This window comes from Orbicella faveolata, unplaced genomic scaffold (assembly GCF_042242905.1).
Source record: "Orbicella faveolata isolate gen_17 unplaced genomic scaffold, um_ofav_v1 contig_24, whole genome shotgun sequence".
NCBI classification, from domain to species: Eukaryota; Metazoa; Cnidaria; class Anthozoa; order Scleractinia; family Merulinidae; genus Orbicella; species Orbicella faveolata.
The window spans coordinates 20,650,105-20,672,046 of NW_028301552.1; the positions used below are offsets into that span (position 1 = coordinate 20,650,105).

Below are 21,942 nucleotides of genomic sequence, written 5' to 3' on the forward strand. Positions count from 1 at the left end.
ACTTTTAAGATTGTCGGATGCCTCAAGAGCCGTCCTTGTTTGTTTTATATATTTATCTACCCATTAAAGTCGCTGAACACATAACGTTGTTGTTTTAACGGGCAGAAAACTTATTAAAAATGGAAATCACTCCAGCGTGTCGACACGCAAGTTAACCTACCAAATAATACGAAGCTGTTTTGGATTAGGCGTCTGTTACAGAAACGTACTGTAACAAAAAGAAACTAAGCAAGGAATTTCTGAATGGCCTCCGTGAAAGCGCGTAGGGAAGCTGTCGGCCCGATTCTCGTCGTAAACCCTGTCTTTCAAAATTGGTGTCAAGATGACGCCAAAAAGAACCAAAGGGCGCTTGTTGCATCTCGATTTGAAAACTTGGGGGGAATCCGCCATTTGGATTACCGGAGTTTATCTGACGAGCAGCCAAACACAAGCAGTGCGAACAGAAAGCCCGCAGGCATGTTCAGCACAAACCGTGTGGTGGTGTTTTTGTTGATTGTCGTGTGCCTCGTGTCGATATCAGCTCTGGTGTTGACAGTCATGATGCTGTTTGGCAAAATAGGCGATCGATGCGGTTGCTCAAATACACAAGGTATGATACAGTTTTAGAACATTTACAGCTGCATATGTTGTAACCATGTAATTGTTTTTGCATGCATTTTGTTATGAAATCCGTCTCAATATTTTACATGTAATAAAACCATTCTCGTTGTCTTGCTTAAACACCGATTTTTGAAAACTTCGAGCATAAGACAGTATTGATTGACTTTGTTCCTGTGACAACGCAAAGGTGAATATAAATAGGATGTTCTATAAGTTGAAAAAAGCACATTTAACACACAGCAATGACTTGTTTGAGATTTAATGAACAAATGGGGAGCGGGGTGTTGATTTAAAGATTGATGGCACGAACTTAATATTTCTTAAAAGCTGCCTCATTTAATGTGGGGAGTTCAAAACTGGAACGAGCTCAACTATTTAATATGAGGGGTGGCGAATGGTCGTTCAAAAACCATGGGTCTCGCAAAATTTTCGCCGAATTTCACGGTCAATCTCGCAATCTCACGCAATCTCGTTTTTTAGCGGTTATGTGCGTCTCGCAGTCTCGATTTTTTTCAAGGCTAAGAAAGTCGCTAAGTAGCGATTTGTTTATTTTTTTTTTTAGTAAAGTTAAATGACATCACAACATCTTAGAACCTGAATGTCTTGAGTTCGCATTCAAAACACTTAAAAGTCTTGGTCTCGCAATCAGAAGAAATCAAAATGTCTCAGGCTTGCAAAGAAAAACGCTAATCTCGTCGTCTCGCAAAGTCTCGCATTTACCATTCGCCACCCCTAATATGGTGACTGCGAGCGATCCAGGTTGAATTCAGCCGTTTTTTTAACTCGTGAATAAGACTGAAAAGACCGTTCTGGAAATAAAATTATTTGCTGTAAGGATTCAAATTAATAAGAATTTGGTTATAAGCGTAATCCTTAAAATAACAAAAATCTTTATTGCCAGTTATGCATTTAGAGGCACGCAATTTAACTCTTTCGGGTAAACAGTGAACACAACGTGATTAGTTATGGGAGTCCCACCATATTTTTGGAGCCTCTTTCATGCTTTCAAACAGTTTATACTACTTAGTTCAGGTCATGGACTATTAACGCAAAATGTTACAAACAGAATCCTAGATTCTATCAAAGACGAATTGCACTGTTAAGTGAAGACTTAGTCTTCCCAATTAACTCCAGTAGAACAAATTGAATCTTTTGAAGTTTTCCGCCCTATTTTTTGACCTTAAAACCCTTATTCTAAATGCTAGTTTGCCCTCGCGTGTTATGCTTGGCGAACAAGGAACAATTAATTATAAGATTCTATTCAGCTGAGATCATGAGATCAAAGCTGACAAAATATTCGCATGAAGGTAAAATTGCTTTTAATTTTGCTTTGCCATTGCGTGTATTGGCCTAACTAATTTGTAAACCTTGAACAATATTCAAGAAGGAACAAAACAAGGACAGTGAATCTGCGCAAAAGAGGCCGGCCGGCGTTCCGGATTAAAAAGTCTGCGATTGTCAATTATCCCGTTTGCGCCCTTGCCGTTAATTTGTCGGTGTCAACTAACATTATTAACTACTTATTAATCGAGAATGAGATCTTTACGAAAACGTTGCAAAAGACATTTGCTTGATAATTGTGTTCGACACCTTTGAAGCACAGGCCACATGGCATGTCGTAATTCCTTTGTTTATGTTTTTGTCTTGTCATATCTTTTATTGTGTTTATAATATTCTACTAGATCTGAGAAAAGGGTTTTTACAAAAGAACTATTTCTGTCCTGGAAGGGAAAACATCTTGTCATGGTTTAGCAGATATTTTGACAGCGATTTGCAACCACTTTGCAAAAGTAATAAGTAATCAACTCTATGTCAATATTCTCCGCGGAATGTTAATTACTTCTCAAGGAGTTACGTATCAAGAAAAGCTGCGAAGTGTTTTCATCACCATTACAAAACCACTGAGTTTCGCGGAAATGTATCGAATTCTTGCGATTAAATACCAGGGGCTACCAAGGTTTCGTCTCATATTTTAAAACCTGCCTGTAGACTGTTGTCGTTTTCGGGAAAGTATATTTATGTCTTCTTCCCTTGTTTCCGAAATTATAACTATGAAGCTGTACCTATGTCAAATTTTCTAGGTCAACAGTCAAGCTTTGTTTGCTAGAGCACTTAAAGAAATCGAAACCAGACAAGTCGTTGTTGGGATAAATTTTGGCCACGCAGAATGGCCGATTTATTGATTAAAACTAATATGAAATACAATATAGCGAATTATTATTTGTTGAGCTCTTGCAAAGGTGAGGGCACGAGAAAAAAAGGAGAAGTGCCTATATAACAAATACATAATATAAATGAGTTGGAGGAAGGGAGGAGGAGGGTGGAACTCGCTGAATGTGTCAGGTCTGGAGACAAAGAGGACGAACTCGAGAAACATGCCACGTCTTATTCCGATCGCTGAAAGCGAGGATAAGTTATTTTCCAGTGAAACTCGTGACTATTACCAATGAATTCGCTATTTTCATCGAAGTCATAAGATTGTCTTGTGATGGTCTTGTGATTATTGTTCAATCAAGTTTGTACTTGGTGACCCCGTCCCCATTTAGTTCGACCCTTCAGTACTCCCAGCCTTTCCTCATTATCTTAAACTCCTGGTTGAAAATTAACACTGTGTTTACAGTAACGCCAGGAGCGTGGGTAGAAGCCATAAACGCTTTTATTTGGTGGCAAATAAAATTTATTTATGTCTTCTTCCCTTGTTTCCGAAGTTATAACTATGAAGCTGTACCTATGTCAAATTTTCTAGGTCAACAGTCAAGCTTTGTTTGCTAGAGCGCTTAAAGAAATCGAAACCAGACAAGTCGTTGTTGAGATAAATTTTGGCCACGCAGAATGGCCGATTTATTGATTAGAACTAATATGAAATACAATATGACGAATTATTATTTGTTAAGCTCTTGCAAAGGTGAGGGCTGGAGAAAAAGGCCACAAGCCTCCAGAATGGAGGCCCGCCCCACCCGAAGACTGTTGACCCGAAAAGAGACCGGTGTTAAAGTGTTAAACTTGTGATGATGGCCACAGCACCTGCGTGTGGTCTACAATGAAGAATAGCCTACGTTAGACTAGGTACACGAATACACTTTAAAAACGCATTAGATTTCCATCGGCCCAACTGGCGAATCTGTGAGTCTGAAAAGCCTTTTGCAGCGGCCCAAGTCGCTGCGCCTATCCGCGAACTGTGTGATTTGTACAAAGCAGGATCAAGATTTCAAAATCGGAGCGCTCGATTAAGTTGTTCCACAAAAAAGGATCTAGTGATAGGCGCCCCGTCCGGCCAGCAGAAAAGAGGACCATTGAACGATCCTGGTGTAGAAACGAAATCTAGTATGGCTTGGACCGGACGACAAAAGCCTTCTTTTATATATATAAATCGTTTGATTATTATACAAACAATGTATTTAAATCGGAAATTTATTTAGTTGTTAAAAGAAAGCCGAACTCTAGCCCAAAGATCACTTTCATTGTATTGTACAAGGTTGATGAATAAACAGCAACACAGCCTCTATCCCCCGGAACAGATCCAGACGGCGTTTAATTTTAAGCGCTCCCGTTTTGTTTTCCTGGTTTCGGTTGAAATACGGCTGGCAGCTGTAACGTCGCTTTCTAGTGACTTCAGCCATTTTCGGCTGGTCTATTTTACGATGTACTGTTCGCTTCAATTCATTTCTTCTGGTTCCATTAGGACCCGGGTGGGGGAGGGGGGGGGGAGGGGGGCGGGTACTCCCAGAAAAATTGGGCGGGGGTGTGCGGCCCGCTTCCCAAAACCCTTACCCTATTTATGACTAAAATCTGCAATATTCCCTACCTAATTTATGACCTGACCAAAAATTCGAAACCTTATTTATGACTTGACCCTTAAATCAAAACCCTGTTTAAGACCCCGTGGGGGGGGGGGGGGGGAGGGCACTGCCATATTTGGGCTATATAGGTATGTGCCGCTGTGAAGGGTATGGTTTTCAAGCAGTTAACTCTAGGATAGGGTATATAAATCAGAGCGTTCGGGTCTAGAAAAGGGTATCATTTTCCACAAAACTGACAAGTTGGTTGAAGATTTTATTTAGACTAAGGAAACCAGGAATTTCCACTCAAAAATATAAAAAAATCAAATCGGCAAGTTTAAATTTACTCAAATCAGCCTCAGCAGTGTCGATAGATGGGGGGACTTGGGGAGTTCACTCTAGTATAGGGTAGCAAAATTCAGCTGATCTAGCTCTGGTATAGGTTAAGGGTTCCAGAGTCCCAGCGGCACATCCCCACCCAGAAATTCCCAAAGCACCCCCCCCCGGTTTCAGACCTGCGTTACAATTAGTTCCCTAGTTCAGGCCAATGTTAAATTACCGTAAGCATGATTTGCGAAGGACTTTTGATTATTTCCAATTCAATAATGACGAAAAAGTGGCTTCTTCTTAAAAAGATACCCATATCTAGGCTAGAGTGCAAAAACCATACCCTATTTATGACCAAAATGGCTAAAATGAGCTAAAATCGATGACCTATTTATGACCAAAACGGCTGAAAAACCTACCCTTTGGGGCCGCATATACCCATATAGCCCATTAAGATAATACAGCCCCGGGCATTAGGGGAACCGTTCCATTTTCGATTCATTTCGTGATTTGCTTGAGTGACTGGCTGTTGAAGAATGGTGTGACAAAACTGTTCTTCTGGAAAACTTCAAACAAATCGGCCGTGTTGGTCACGCAACTTGCCGATAGCAAACAAATTGACCAACTGTCTTTAGAGCGGTAATTTTCCTTAAGTTTGGGCAAGGGGAAGTGGTTCGGGAAGTGCGTGGGTGTGCTTTGCGGTTTGCCGCAATTTCTGTGACCCCCTCTTTCTGAATTTTTTGTAGTCGTCCCTGAACGGTTTTTCTTATGGAAAAGTACTTCCTTCGGGACTGAAAAACGGTGAAAGTTTTGGGTATGATATTTATAACGGTATGGGTGGCAAAAGTTCTTAGAAGGAGCCGTGTAGTTTTCATGTTTTTATTGAAATTCTGGGTCTGCTAAGAAATTACGTACGATTACCGTTACCGATCTTTATATGACAGACCAAAAGGATTTACTGAGCAAAAATGAAAATGAAAATCAAAAAGCCTCTGAACATAACTGTACTAACGATGTACTTTCTTAGTGCTTTCTTCCGCTCTGAATGATATGAATGAGCAATGCTGAACTTGGATCCTGCCGCAGAAAGTTGTCGTGTATGTATGGATAGATAGATAGATAGATAGATAGATAGATAGATAGATAGATAGAAAGATAGATAGATAGATAGATAGATAGATAGATAGATAGATAGATAGATAAAGGTGATCTCGATGAGCTCTTAATTTGAGCCCGCGATATGGTTATGTGATACTGGTCAGCGGATACCTTGTTTTGACAGGTGTGAATTAACCATAACATGGATGTCCAATATCTAAGAAGTACGCTATAAACCAAGGCTGCATGTCTCTATCAACCTATTAGCTGGAGCATGGCAGCCATCTTAGCGACCCCGCCGTCGTCGTCGTCGTGCGTACGCGCCCATGAACAATACCGCTACCCATGACAACCATGAAAAAATCAATTCATGAGTTTCCTTTAGTTTCCTATATAGGTATGGTGCTCCGCTTGGTGGCCTTTCGGGCCGCCAGAGCTCCGCTATAAACAGTGTAAGTCAACAGAGTCCGAACTTGTCTTTGCACAGCGCGAAGCGCCGCCGTTACATGACTGAATCTGACAATGATTAGGGACAAGCGAAAAGATTTCACACTTTGTATTTACGAATTCTCCGGCATTATATTCAGGCTTGAGTAGGCTCTTTGTCCGCCTGTTGCTGGACTGGAAAGGGGGTTTGTTTTTTTGTTTTTTTTTTTATTACGCTCGGTCATTTAGATCAGTCTTGAATTTTTTGCTGTTCCGCATGTAAGCTGATGGTATCGGGAAAACTAAAACTGATTTAAAGGATATGTTTAATTCTCGTTATATATACACTAAACAAATTACAGCATAGAAAGTGATTTGCACACATTTTTGTTCACTTGTCACAAAACTTGGGACAACTCGTGAATAAAAATCCGTACGTCCCACTTTCTATGAATTAATCTTTATGTATTGATTTTCAAAGCGTCTACTGCAGCGCAGACCTCCCGAACAGAAAACAGCGCGATGTTAGCGAGGATAACATCCATGGAAGACAGCGTGAAAAATCTTAAGGAAGAACTGGTAAGAACTTGTCTATCAAATGAAGTCACCAATCAGGCAAGAAAAAGCAACGAAGTAAATCAGTAAGCAAACAGTGAGACGAACCTGAACCAATTAACAACCAACCAACCAACCAAATTAATTAACTTGCGAACCAACAATCCCACCAAACCATCAACAAAGCAAGCAATTACAACAAACAGACAGAGAGACGAACAAACAAACGTATAGACAGACCGTAAGACAGACAGGCAGGCCAAAAAAAACAAAACAAAAAAAAAAAAAACAGCAACACAGAAAGAAAGCCTCCCAATCAATCAAGACCATGTCGAAAGGATTTCGAGATTGAAATGATTATTGGCTATCAGATCATACATAAACAGTAGCCTTTGGTATTCAGCCGCTTGCAATATTTCCACACTCATGAACATTATGTTGGTCTTGATGAGTAACAGCGGGATTGGTTTCTTTATGTTTCAGAGGGTAAAATCAAGTCAACTTGAAGAGGTTGAAAAGTCCCTTAAAACACTGGGGACAAAAAACGACAATTTGAAGAAAATGGTAAGTGAGCTAACCTCCCTCCCTCCCCCGCCCCCCTCCCCCCCCAAAAAAGAAAGAAGAAGAAGAAGACGAAAGTCTAACAACTGTTTTAAGGACCCTAGTCAGCCTCCGCCATTTTCGATGCCATCGAAATTATTGATATTACATGGTGAAGCAAAATCTTATTGTTTTACTGCAAGTTGTGTTCCTTAAAGTATGTTTAATTACATTTAGTTGTCTCACAGTTGTCTCATATATTTAGCCTGGCATTGTATGGCAATACTGTTTTGTTTATCTACGCGCCGTATAATTCAATACAACCCTGTACCTCAAGATGCAAATGGTCTCTGAGCAAAATATTTATTTAGTTAAAAGAATTGACTACGCGAGGCGTGTTCTTTTCTTTTTTTTCTGTAAGGCGTTATACATATAACTGCTTCGCTTCTGTTAGTCCAAATGTAGTAAGACGCTTGCACTGTATTTGTGAAAGTGTTTGTTGTTGTTGTTGTTGTTGTCAGGTCAGTAACCAAGCCATGGGAGGGGCGGTGGCCTCATAGTTAGTGTGCTCGTCTCCGGATCGAGTTAGTCTGGCGGGGGCATTTGTTGTGTTCTTGGGCAAGACACTTTACTCTCACTTTACCTCTCTCCACCCAGGTGTATAAACGGGTACCTGCGAATTTAATGCTGGGGGTAATCCTGCAATGGACTAGCATCCCATCGAGGGAGCTTCATGCTACAGAAACCGGGATAAGCACCGGTCTGATGGGCTACTTGGCTCGTATGCAGACTTTACCTTTAACCGTGCCTGCATATATATTTTCAGTTGAACTGCACAGCAGCTGTCGGGCAGTCTTTTCAACAAGATAACAATCTAACTAATGTGCTGAGAGATATCAACACAACGCTGTCCTTCAAGGTGTGAATAATTTAATTGAGATTACTGTTTGATGGGAAGCGGCGTGGCCGAGTGGTTTAGGGCGTGGCCGAGTGGTTTAGGGCACTGGATTTGAAATCTGGAGGTCCATGGTTCAAATCCTCCGCGCTACCGCTATCTGGATTTGTTCTCAGTAGCCCCGAGTTCAACTCATCGACCGCGTTGTGTAAACAGCCAACTGGTCAGCCTTCCACCAGTTGGGAATCTTAATAGTTTATGTTATATTTGAAATATTTGTTTATTTATTTACAGTGTCCCCAATCAGCACATTAGAGCTAAATACATCGACACTTAAATAAAGCGATTATTGTTATTGTTATTATTATTATTATTATTATTATTATTATTATTCTTTTGATAATAATTAAGGCGATGAACGTAGTCAGTAGAGTGCCGAGAATGAAGTCACTAGTATTAAGTAGTGCACATACGCAAGACTGACAATCTTGAGGAGGGTACGTCCGTGAGTGCACATCGGACACTTACGAAGAGGCCTATAAGTGAAAGTTGTGTCCCAACCAGTGATTATATATTGGCCAAGATTGATTATGAGATCAGCTGGTTTTGACGCCATGTTGGTTTATGGTGCCTGTATTGTCTGCGTGATATTTTTTTTTTGAAAGAAGGTTCGGTGGCCAAGTTGACGGGTCCGATTCCTTGATCCGGATCGCTATAATGTCTCACCAAGCCTCTTTTCACTCGGCTGTTTAAATTGCTATAATTGTTGAATAAAATGGGACGGGTAATCATAGTGGGATAGACTATACTCCCATTCTAAGTAAAGTAGGGCGGGGGAACAGATATACTCAGGGTCGCGTCGTTATAAAGAACCAGTTCGAGGGCCACTATAGGCGGGAATGCTGGCTTTTCAAACCAACTTGGTTACTAGTTGTCTTAAAGTCAGTTTATTAAATAATGATTTTTTTTCCTATCTTTTTTTTAGATCAACCAAATTGGTGTATCCATTAGCGCGGTTTATTCGTTGGTTAACAAAACAGAGAAAGACTTAAACACTTATAAGAACCACAGGGAGGACTCTCTGAAATCAGTATGTACTGACGAAATACGTAACTGAAAGTTTTATAGTTACTTAACGCCCATGTTCCATACTGCTCCTTTAAATATTATTCATTAGTTTCTACCGAGAGGTTATAATAAATATGGATTACGCTATTCTTCCTGTGTAGTTAGAAGTTTAAACGTCATATGAGACAGGCTCCAATGCAAGGCAAGATGATGTTCCATATTGCTTCTTTTAACATTGTTCATTCAATTTCTATTTGTAGTTTACAATAAACATGTATTAGGCCATTCTTCCTGTGTAATTATAAGTTTAAACCGCATGTAAGACAGACTAGCGTTTTTAGACTTTTAAGTGCTAGCTTTTTCGAAACCAAACTTTTGACTGTTGGCGTTTGCCGTGATTAAGTGCCCACGCTTTACATCAATCAACGTCTTTCCTCTTTAAGTACTATTTGCTACAAGACTTCTAAAGGCGAAAGATTCAAAAAAGACTCAGTTCTTGATGTGCGTATCCACTTCAAGCCTACTGAAACGTTCCAATATATACACTTTACTTCATCCCACCCACCGGGAGTTAAAAAAGGTTTCATCAAAGGAGAGGCTTTAAGACTTCTCAGAACGAACTCTTCTAAGAAAATATTTGAAGAGAAAATCAAAACCTTCACGTCACACCTTATTGAGAGAGGTTACCCAGAGAATCTTATTCAAGCAACCCTCTCTGAAGTGAACTTTGAAGAGAGGAAACTAGCCCTCCAACCAAAACAGAGAGAAAACAAACGAATCTTGCCTTTTGTCACACAATATCAACCATCAGTGCCAAACCTAAAACAAATCCTAATGAAAAAATGGCATTTAATAGAACAACAACCATTACTGAGGGAAATCTACAAGGATCCGCCCCTCGTTTCATACAAAAGAGGGCGTTCGCTCAAAGATATACTTGTGAGAGCCAAACTATAAAAGGCTAAAACACGCGCTTGAGAGTCGTGCAGGCCTGTCAAGCCCATTTTACACTTTTTCTCTATAGTTCAACGTCTTATTTCTTGGAAAAAAACCCTGCGATTCCAAAGTGTCTCCCATATATCTGTCTCAACAGTTGTTGGTGGTCTGAGGTTGTAAATAGTAATAATTCAGTGGCAATTTAAACTCGATTTTCATAGTAGACGTTTTGGCCTCAGTGCTAAGTTTCGTGGTCTGACTAGTTTAGAGCAAAGTACGAAATTGACAATAGATGAGCTATCTTTGACCATCTCCAGCACGAAAAAGGGGGTAACGTGACACAGTACGCTGTTTGTATCTGAAAAGGAGATACCGTAAAATCCCACGTTAAAGCCCTCTCCGGTTATAAGTCCCCCGGATATAAGCCCTTCTACTTGCTAACAAAGATATTATCCCTGATATCAGCCCATCTGATGTATAAGTGCGTTCCTTTTGCGTTTCTTTACTAACGTCAAAACTTTCAATCGTAATGGGGTAATAGCTCTAAATGTAATGGTATGTTAGCTTTAATTCGTTTCTCAGATACTTTTTGTTTCATCGTTCCGAAACATTTTTCTTATTCCGCTTTTAAGCCCCCCGGATATAAGCCCCCCCCCCCCGTTTATAAGCCCACCCAAAACCCCCTGTGAAGTTATATATTCCCAAGGCTTCAACGTGGGATCTTATGGTAGTTGGAGAGTCGTTAGTTAAAATTAAAAGGGGGGTAAAAGTGAGTGTCGGATGGTGTACAGAATGTAATCCTTTCACAGTGGAAGACAAAAAACAAAAAAGGAGAGAAATATTGGAGGAACGTCAAAGTGGATCTAACTCGAACCAGTGAGAGTGTAAAGTATTTTCAGTTTTCTATAATTTCTTTCATAAACCAACCCAAAACATTCAATCATACGTCTAACCATATTAACATGTTCCTTTCAACGCGAATGAACAATAGTCAAAAGGCCTCACGTCCTGAATTTTTTTAGTCTGGGAATTTCATTAAGTTTTTCATAAAATTACCTGGCACCCGGTACTACGCTTTTCTTAAGTTGGTAAGGAGGTTAGGCCTCAAATACACAATATCGATGAAGTTTAATTTATGGATTCCACGACCCCGCGTTTAAGATTACTACAGTTGGTCACCTTTGAGAGAGAGGAAAATGGCCGTTGCAGCGTGGTGGTCGTTAGAGGAGGTTCGACTGTACAGCAATTTTACCAAGTTAGAGGACAGCAAGGGTAGACCTTTCAAACGTAGTTTAGAGAATAACATGTACACTCAAAATATTGTATGAGTTAATTTTCATGCGTAAAGAATATAATACGAGGATATGTTCAAACTCCTGATCCGCCAAACTATTCTAATCACAGTACAACAAGATGCTAACGGATAACCTTGTCGTGTTCGAGTAAAGTAACAGAAACTTTTCTTCGAAAAAAAAGTTAAAGAAAGTTAGTAAGGGGCATAAGGCAATAACAATCCGTTTCGCCCTGTTTTTAGTAGCATTTTGTGCCTCGCTTCAGGTAATTTTTTACCTCACTCAGAGCTCAGCCATGACAGTTCGGCGCCAGGTGGTGTTTGGTCAACCAGGTTTTAGCAAGGAAGAGGACTATGATGATTGTAGTGAAGGATGTGGCAAGAAATTATGTAAATGTTTAACCTCGGTAGGATATGAGAAAGGTTTCTGTAAGTTATCGATGACAGTTTGAAAATTGCCTTTTGGTCTTTTCTCAAACAGCTTAAAAATGCAACGGACCGACTCGAACAAGAAGACAACGCTCTGAGGGCAGTTTTAGAGGAAATTAACAGGACCCTTTCCATTAAGGTAAAATTAAATTAGAGTAGTATCCTTCATCAAACAGCTGGGCTCAGCAGTTGTTCGAAGAGTGGATAACACTATCCAATAAATGAGTTACAATCGAATGAATAGCGTAGTATTTGTTTATCGACACCTATCCACTGGATAGCAATTTATCCACAGGATAGCGTTATCTACCCTGAAAACAACGGAGCCCTGACGTATTATTGACTACAGACCCATTACATGTTGTAACCATCTCTCTTGTAGGTAGACAACGTGAGAAAGCTCCAGGGCCCAATCGGACCAATCGGGCTTCCAGGCTTCAACGGCTCTCAGGGACCGATAGGTCCCGCTGGACCTCCAGGATTGAATGGAACACAAGGACCCCAGGGCATCATGGGCCCCCAAGGGTTTAACGGCTCAGAGGGCGCTCAAGGTCACTCTGGTCCACAGGGACCCCAAGGAGCAGGAGACTTTTCTCAGTGTGTACACAAGACAGATTCAAAAACAGGAAGCCAAGACAAAATAACAAGCTACAGTCGTGCAGGCCCAATTCAGGTTATCCTGGAAGAACCAAGCGTAAGTATACTCAATGCCGTCAAATGATGATTCCGGAACGAAACGGGTCACAATTAGGTAAAACACTACCTTATTGTACATGTCAAGCCCCGGCCAAACGATCGCAACATTTCAACGCAACATATCGCAACATTGTTGAGAGCAACATGTTGCGCCCGTTTGGCTTCCCTGTTGCGACGTGTTGCGACATGTTGGGTGTTGTTGGCTCGAATTTGAAAATGGTCAAATTTTTCATGCAACATTTGTGGATGTTGCATAATGTTGTAGTCGTTTGGCCGGGTCCGTCCAACAATGTTGCGCTCGGGCATGCACACTAGTTCGATTTTCAGTACCCAACATATCGTAACACGTCGCGACAAGGTGGCCAAATGCACGCAACATGTTAGGCCCAACAATGTTTGGATGTGTTGCGCTCAAATGTTGCGATCGTTTGGCCGAGGCTTTCAAATGCTGGGCCAACAATGTTGGGACATGTTTTGTTGAAATGTTGCAATCGTTTGGTCGAGGTTTCGAGGCAAAGATCACCTTGTCAACATATTAAAAACCAACGGTACCAATTGGAATAGACCATATTCGTATTCTCGGTATTAGACTGGAATTAGCTCGCAGCTGAGGCCAATGCGGAGAGTGTTTTCAAATGCAAATGGAATCATCCCTTTTCATTGATATTCCTGCGCATGAGCCTCCATTGCAAGCTAGTTCAAGTCATATACCGGAAATACGAATATGGTCTATTCCCGCTAAAATCGCTTTCACATGAATTATCAACACTTTAAAGACTTTTATTGACATATCTCGAAAACACCTTGTCGAGCCGCACAGTAAAAAGTACCACATCAACGTTATTCTCAATAGCTTTTGCTTGAATGGTCACACATAAGAATTTTATGCGGGGAGAAAATTAAAAACCTGCTAATAAATTAAAGCATTCTAAACGTACTGCTCAAAAGCTTTTATTTGATTTGTTATACACTTGATGTTCACATAGGGGTCTAAAAGTGTAATGTCACTTAGTCAGCCATAGCATAATAAACAGTAACAAGTAATCGGAGCCTTCTTTTGAAACGCCTCGTATTGGATAAAGAGATAAGCAATTTTTCGTTTTGGTTAATTGAATTTTATCAGCATGCTTCATCTTAGGTAATGGGTCACTTAATGGCGCGTCTTATGGGTTGAATAGGCCATGTTCGATATATCAATATCCTAACATGGCTCCGAGGCTTTCAGGACAAAATTGCAATTTCTGAAAGTTTCTTTTGTCCCTTTTATAATTCCTTAACGAGACGTGGATACAAAGAAGACACCGCCAACTATAGGAATTTGTCTTGAAAGCCTCGGAGACACGTTAAAATATATTGAAATATCGAAAGTGGCCTATTGCGAACCAGTTCACTCCATAAATTTGAATCGAACCAAGCGTGTGCCTGTTGGCGTATTTGAAGGAAGCAAATAAAGTTAACCCGTGATGTTGTATTTTGTTCATCATTCAGGCAACTCAGTACACGTCTCCTTTCCTTTGAGTTAATGTATGAAACAAAATTGCTCTTTTCTTCGCAGGGTAAAAGAATAGTGGGCGCGACATGCTCAGCGGACAACGCGCAGCAGTATTTGCTTTCAACCGAAATACACCCAGTCAACGGTCATTTATATTACTACTGTGAGTGTTATGGACATTATGGCTCTGGCTCGCAAAGTGTGAAATGCACCATCCATTACTGGGAATGCCCGCTGACAACTTGAAGTCTACTGATGCCTGGTGAACGCAGGGTGTTGAGTCCAAATCCTCCGAAGGAAAAACAAATGGTGACTGTACATTTACCACATTACCATGCGAACCTTACACAATTCATTTGGCTCAAGGAAAGCCAAATTTTTGCGAATGTTTTCCTTTGCTAAGAAATTGTGTATGCTTGGGTTTGACTAAGATGTTGAAACTTTTCTGTACGATTTTATGGGCGTTGTGAAAGGTTACTGCCTCTAAGAATTATCGGTAGATGTACCCGTAACCACTTATTTCCTACGGAGGATTGGAAGACAGTGTTTATAGTCTTTTGAATCGGTTTAGGTATACCTTATATAAAGACATTGCCAGGTCACAGTCTTAGCGGCATTGATCTTGTACATGCAGATTACATTTCATAGAACAGTATTGAGGGAACAAAAACTGTTACAAATCTCGCTGTAGGCAGCCTCCTTAGTGGGGTATAACCGGGAATGAAAGAAGCGGAGCGGAGCGGCCATTACGTGATTAATCCGCTGGTCGCTGTTGCTTTCGGCGCCCCATACTGTGAGAAGAAGCTTGTTTTCAGCCCGGTAATCCTGAAGTCATAATATGGGTTTAAAATACATCATCGGCTGATTAGGAAAACCCCCGCCTGCTATATATAATGGTAATTGAACTGAGTGGAGTGCAATTTGGTCTGAAATCATACGAGTGATTTCAAAATCGCGAGTTCGATTTGAAATCACAAGTATGATTTCAGACCAAAATTGCACGACACAAAGTTCAATTGCCACTTTATTAGATCCATTTTGAAATCGCACGATTTTATCGCCTTAAATTTTAGATTTTTGGTCCCAGTAGCCGGTTTGTTAAAAAAAAGCGGAACCGGAAACGCCTTTTCGTTTCTCATTTAGTATGCAAAACGATGTCATGTGACGAAAACTCATTCGAGCATGACAAAGAAACAAGCAATTCTGAAATTAGAACGAAAATAGTCTACTTCAGGTACAAAAGTTCAGTTCTCGTTGCCTGAATCAATGATGGAAGGCCTTCCTTTCTTTTGTGCTTGAGGCTGAGACTTTCATTGTCTTTGGAGAAGGAATTTGAAGATGCATCCTGTGTAATTCTGCGATCGATTTCTTTTGAGTTGTGAAACTCCCTCGAGTGCACGATGCCCAGTGGACAGTACGTTTTTTTCTTTTAAACACCGTTTAATGGCATGATTTTAAGGGAGTCCAGCTCGTTATCATCTCCTTTTCTTTTTGTGACTTCGGCGTAGGACTCAACACTCAAGACCTTGGCAAGTTCTTGCGGCGCCATTTGTTTCAAGATATTTCAAAGATGGCGGGACTGGCACCGGCTTCGTAAGACGTTCGTTCATCCACTGCTTTGTGCAGTGGGGCGTATTTTGACTATGTTTATTCACAGCGACAGAGTTTAGCTCTTTTGTTGCTTCGTTGGAAACTACCGCAAACCTGGAAACATCTACCTTCTTGAGATGGCTCTGAATTTGTTGTTGTGTGGTTTTCGTTTGTTTATGTTTTACTGGACTCGGTATCATACGGATCTTGAGCAGATGTTGAAGAAAAAATCGCCAAAATATTCGTCAAAATGGGCACTGAAAGTTGGAAACTTCCATTAAAGTAGGTCTTCTGCCTGAAGGAGCTCATAATCGTCATTCAGAAACTGTAATTAATTAAATTCGTCAATTTTTTTTGGAAAAAAACTACAATAACAACAAAGTTTTGGCGGTAGTAGTTGCAAAATTCTCCACACAATGGCTTTTTGTCCTTTCATTTTCCTAAAATTTTATTGATTACTTTAAACTTATCTTGAGATCTGATTGGTTGTTTTGTTTTACTGTCCCATTTTCATTGGCTGAGAAAAAGATGCGATTTAGTGCAAAAAATAGTGCGATTCGTGAATAAATCGCACCACTGAGAGCCAATCAGATTGCAAGGATAATCAGTGATTTCAAAATGGATTTAATAAAGCCAATAACCCATGGTAAACGTAATATTAATTTTGTTATCAACCAATTAATTTATCATGATTGATATTAAATTATACCTATAACATTAAGGTCTTATAGTGCAATTGGTATTCACTCATTTTCTCTTGGCATTCAATTGTATGTGAACATCGATCTTACGTTGTGTTGATATTCAGTCTACTTCATAATTGTAATTACTAATGCCCGCTTACGTAATGAGTGATCTTCATTTAAATAAAACATAAATACGTGCAATTTGCAATCTTCGTCTTCCTGGCTTAATTGAATAGCTGTCATCAATAACAATCCAAAAAAATGATTATCTCATAGAAACTACGTAAAACACTTGAATTATTTTGTTTTACGATTGCAAGTTATCGGAACCGAGGGCTGGAAAGCTGTTAGATATTCAGGGTTATAAACTGGAAAACTGGTTGATGTATTTTCCAGAGTCTTAGTGCCTCAGTTGTCGTTAGTTATCGGTCGCTTGCATATACCAAACCAGAGAATAGTACTATCTGTGTGCTCTGATTGGCTACTCGATCTCTAGGTATCCACCACCTTTCAACTCAGGACTAAATTCTTCCCATTTTGCTCAAGTGTATTAAAAAAGCACATTTTTTTTTCCTAAGCGAAGTCGCTGGACCTCTCTGCGTTATCAGACACAGGTCAGTTTACAGTTTAGGGGTCCGTTTCTCGAAAGCCCCGGAAACTTTTCGGGCCCTTAAAGCTATTTTTAGTTCATCCGTATCTAAAAACGGAGAAGTGTATACGCCTGAAACTTCTTGTATGAAGGGAACCTCTGTTCATATTAAGAATATGCGAATAAAACAGCTCTGTAATCGTAAGCTACGAGATTTTGCTATGGCTTTCCGGGCCCGAAAAATGTCCGGGGCTTTCGAGAAACGGGCCTCAGCTGTGCTCGCATGTAGCTTTTCTGATGGTAGATTGGCGGTTCAAAATGTTTTGTTTACTATCACGAGTCTTGAAGGACTACATCACGGTTTGGGATCTTAAAAGGTTTAATTTGGCCTAAAGTTTTCAAGTTTGTCGATTATAATCCGTGTTCATCTTCTACAACCTTAAAGACCCTTGTTCCTTTATGGTTTATTTTTTATCTCTTTTCAGTTTTTCTATTTTAGTAAACTACTACTTTCAGGTCAGGGTTAAAATAACTCAAAACACCGTTACTGAGCTCTTTAAGTACGCTGCCATACTCTTTTCTTTTGTTAGTAACAACATTTGCAGCTGTAGCGTCTGGTAGTGCTAGTGTTACCGTGGACGTCAAGAAAAAACGTAAGTTAAAATAATTATTATAATAATTAAATTCTTTTCTTCAGATCGAGAAGAACATCTAGATATTACAGGGTAAAATACACTGCTTTAACATTTTAAGCCTGCATTCAATGCAGACCTAAGATGTTAATGCGTGCATTCTGAATGCTGTACCTCACGCTGCCTGAACTTTCATTTCCGGTCGCGTTGCGATGTTGCGAATGACAGGCCAGCTCTTTGCTAAGGGCCACGTGCGCGTGTGAGAAAAGTTGAGATGAGTTGAGTTTGTTAATCGTGAGCGGTGAAAGCGATGTTGTTCTGAGTGTGAAATCCGTGAATAAAGTTGTCTAGAACGAACCAGCAGAGTTTAATCGGCGCCCAGTAGCGACATTTTGTCCACCGAGCTGGATATTGTGCGAAATCAAGCAAAATCACCGAGCCAAGCTGTCAAGTCAGCCGTGGTAACTGCGTGTAATTATCATCAAACTGTGTGGTTGAATATTGTGAAAGAGTCATTCAAGTCGTGTCAAGATGAGTGCCTCGAACAGAGAAACGAAACACCTCCACTCGTTACGGCAAGTGAGTCTACTACTTCAAGTAAACGTTATGTTTTAAGAAAGAAATTACGAGCCGAGAAGTTAGCCCTGGAACTAAAAATAGCCGAGTAAACGTTCGCAAATGAGATCGAGTGTCTGCGAGCCGAACAACAGCAACGTGCGAAGCTTTTACAACTTCAAAAGAAAGCTGAAGAATCGAGATTGGAATATGAGATCGAAGATGCCATCGCCCAGGAAGAAGGTATGTTGAATAAAGGCGATAGTGATGAAGAGTTAAACAAGTTACCTTTAGAGAGTGTGAACGATCGGGTCTCGCGCTTAGACCTGAGAATAACTGAAAACGCTGTTGTTGATAAACCTCACATCGAGGAAATTAAATCCACTAAACCAGAAGTCGTAATTGAGGTTTCTAGTGAGCCCCATGAAAAAGAGGCAAGTGAATCTTCTATTGCTAAAGGTGAAGCGGAGTTGAAAACCTCTGCCACAAGAGACCCTATCGTGCAAACGTCGAAAATAAATCAATTGCTTGAGAAAATGCTGCCAGCGTTTGTTAAAATCGTTAAACCAAACGTGCAGAGGTTCAATAAAAATCCACAAGAGTACTCCAAATTCAAAGCAGCGTTCAATGTTGAAGTGGATAAAAAGGAAGTTTACGGTGCAACAGAGAAGCTTAAATTTCTATTAGATTCTGCAGAAGGAAGAGCAAAATCATGTCTAGCGAAATTCATGCCAGGTTCAGATGAATACGAGGAGGCATGGACGGCGCTCCGGGAGCGTTTTGGCCGTGTAGACACTGTTGTGTCAGCTGCAAAGAAGCGCATAGATCAATTTCCGACCATAGTGAAAGAAAATAGTGTTCACATCAGGCAGTATCAAGGAATAGTTTCCGAGTTGATAGGCATTTTCAAGGAGCACAATTTCCTTCATCAGCTTAGCTCGCAACTCCCTGAAGCAACTGTTGCTAAACTACCCGCACGCTTTTGCGGTAGATGGGCCGAGTTCGTTAAAGGAAAACCAAAGTTATCAACCTGGAATTCATTTGCAAATTGACTGGAAAAAGAGGCAAAAATTAGTGAGTCCAAGCAGCGGTGGATGCCGGAGAAGAAAGAATGGAAGCGTTCCGATACATCTAAAGTTGATAGGCGTAAGCCAGCTGACAAATCCCTACCTGGTCTGTTCGCGGGTGCCACGGGAGAATCTTTACGCGCCAGCTATGGAACAAAGACGTGCCCAATTCACCAGTCCACTAATCACTCTTTGCAAGAGTGGAAAAGTTTTAAGAGAATGTTGACTAGCGAAAAGGAGAAAGTTGTTGAGGAACATAAACTATGCCTGTATTGTCTATTACCCGGTCATCGTCTAGTAAGTGTCGTAGTAAGAATAGATGCAGAGTCGAGAATTCTGACATGCGTCATCATACCCTTGTACATGAAGTTGATTTGAAATGTATTGAACGAGCAAAAGCGAAACGTGAATCAGAACGAGTGTCAGAAGTTGAGAGAGATCCAGCACCTGTCTCCGTAGAAAGCGAAGGCTCATCACCATGTCAGACTGTGGAGCCACTCGACGGGTATCGCCAATCAGCATACACAGGTTGTGAGACTGGTGGTCGTGCTTTGGTTGGAATACTTCTCATAGTTTTCTTTGGAGAAAGAGGAAAACAACAAGTGATGGCATTGCGCGACTCAGGCTGTAACACGACACTTATAGATGAAAGCTTAGCGCTCTCACTTGGGCTTCAAGGCAAAGAAGTAGATCTCGAAATTCAAGGAGTAAACGTGCAGAAGGTGTTTACTTCCCAGCACATCAAGAAATGCCATGTCGCACGAGTCGGAAAAGAGGAAGTCAAGTACTCTTTGCGAGATGTAAAGACAATTCCCAGCCTGAATGGTCCGGATCAGAAGTTGAAGGGGTCGACAATCAAGCAGGAGTATCAACACCTGAAGAACTTGGACTTAACATGACACCGACACGGGTCCAGTGCAACTCGTAATTGGAACAAACAACTCTGACTTGATTCTACCAAAGCAAATTGTGAAACCCTCGGGTCAACCGGAAGTTGGCAGAGCACCTTATGTGGTTGAAACCCTACTTGGATGGGCGGTGACTAACTGGTTACCCAGTGAGCGAAGAGTAGCATCTTCATATAGTGGGTTCAAAGTGTACGAACGAAGTTCAGTTCAAGATTAGGAGTTGAAGCAGCTGGTCATGGCCCAGTCAGAGATAGAAACGTTAGGCGTGGTGACGCTAGCAAATCCAACCCGTTCCATTGAAGACAAGCGAACATTGTCACTAATGGAAAAAACAACCTTTAAGAGTGCGAGTGAAGACGCATATGTGTCGGGCCATGTTTGCAGAGAAGAAAAACCATCTCTACCCGACGATTATGAAATGGCAGAGAAGAGACTGCAATCCCTAGAGAACAAGTTTGAGAACTGTCCCGAGACCAGAAAGAGATATGCCAAGTCAATCCAGGATGACATTGAGAAGGGCTACGTAAAGACATTGAGTGAAGAAGAAGTTCAGTGCGATAGCAAAGTGACTTGGTACTCACCACACAGATTTGTCATCAACCTCAAGAAACCTAATCGTGTCAGAAGAGTATACGATTCCTCCGCGAAATTCATGGGACAAAGTTTGACCAGATCTTCTCTCGTCTCTGTTTGGAGTTTTCCTCAGGTTTTGCGAAGGAAGAATTGCAATAGCTGCTGATGTGAAAGAAATGTACCATATGCTTGGTCTCCCTGATCGTGATAAGCCAGTGATGAGATTCTTATGGAGAGACTCTCCGGATGAAGAACCGACCGTGTATCAGTTCGAGAGAACAGTGTTTGGAGAAGTGTCTACGCCATCCAGAGCAAACTACACTATGAGGCGAAACGCTGATGAGAAAGGGGAAGATTTACCACTGGGTGTAAAAGCGGTCTACAAGCACTTTTACATGGATGATGGCCTACCATCAACAGATTCTCGCGAGGAAGCTATCGAAATGCGGAAACAGATGACTGAATTGCTACGCCGTGGAGGTTTCCGCCTACAAAAATGGCTGACAAATGACCCAGACGTCTTGGCAACCATCGCGGAACAAGATAGAACTCCCCGATTCCTCGAGCTGAGTGAAGATAAGTTGCCAACAAACAGAACTTTGGGCGTCGTTTGGGATTCCCAGGAGGATACGTTCCGGTTTACCGGACTGAAGGGTGATCCAGGTACGACGAAGCGGAAGATCTTGAGTCAAGCGTTCTCTGTTTGGCATCCGTGAGGACTCCTCCTCCCATTCTCAATTAGAAGTAAGATAATCCTTCTGAATCTGAATTGCATGAAGTATGGGTGGGATGACGAGTTAAAAGAAGCTGATCTTCGCGAGTGGCGTAAATGGCGCAAGGAAGCAGAAAAGCGTAACGAAGTGAGAATACCGAGAGCCCTACTTCAAGGACAGAAACCTATCCGAGAGACTACGCTTCATGTATTTTGCGACGCTAGCCAGGATGCCTATGGCGCGTGTGCGTACCTAAGATGAGTGTTTGCAGATGACACAGTAGAGTGTAGTCTTATTATGGGAAAAGGCCGTGTTGCCCCTTTAAAGTTACAGTCTGTCTGCCGACTGGAGCTCATGGGAGCTCTATTTGCTGTGCGATTAAAAACTGGTAGAAGAAATCTACCAACAGATCATTTCATCATGGCATTGAAGAGATTCATTGCGCGACGTGGACGACCACAGAGCATCCACAGTGATAATGGAACGAACTGTGTCGG

At 41.1% G+C, this 21,942-nt stretch overlaps 1 protein-coding gene and 1 pseudogene across 1 annotated transcript; both read left to right on the plus strand.

The window, feature by feature from the left end:
- Positions 1-81: 81 nt before the first annotated feature.
- Positions 82-16,616, plus strand: LOC110047180 (uncharacterized). Its single transcript, XM_089291998.1, has 8 exons — positions 82-589; positions 6,712-6,809; positions 7,269-7,349; positions 8,152-8,244; positions 9,206-9,310; positions 11,997-12,083; positions 12,327-12,638; positions 14,196-16,616. Exons 1-8 carry the CDS (start codon positions 244-246, stop codon positions 14,376-14,378), a joined length of 1,305 nt encoding a protein of 434 aa, XP_089148124.1. The 5' UTR covers positions 82-243; the 3' UTR covers positions 14,379-16,616.
- A 1,455-nt stretch (positions 16,617-18,071) lies between these two features.
- LOC149110837 (uncharacterized) lies at positions 18,072-20,459 on the plus strand (annotated as a pseudogene).
- Positions 20,460-21,942: the final 1,483 nt, after the last annotated feature.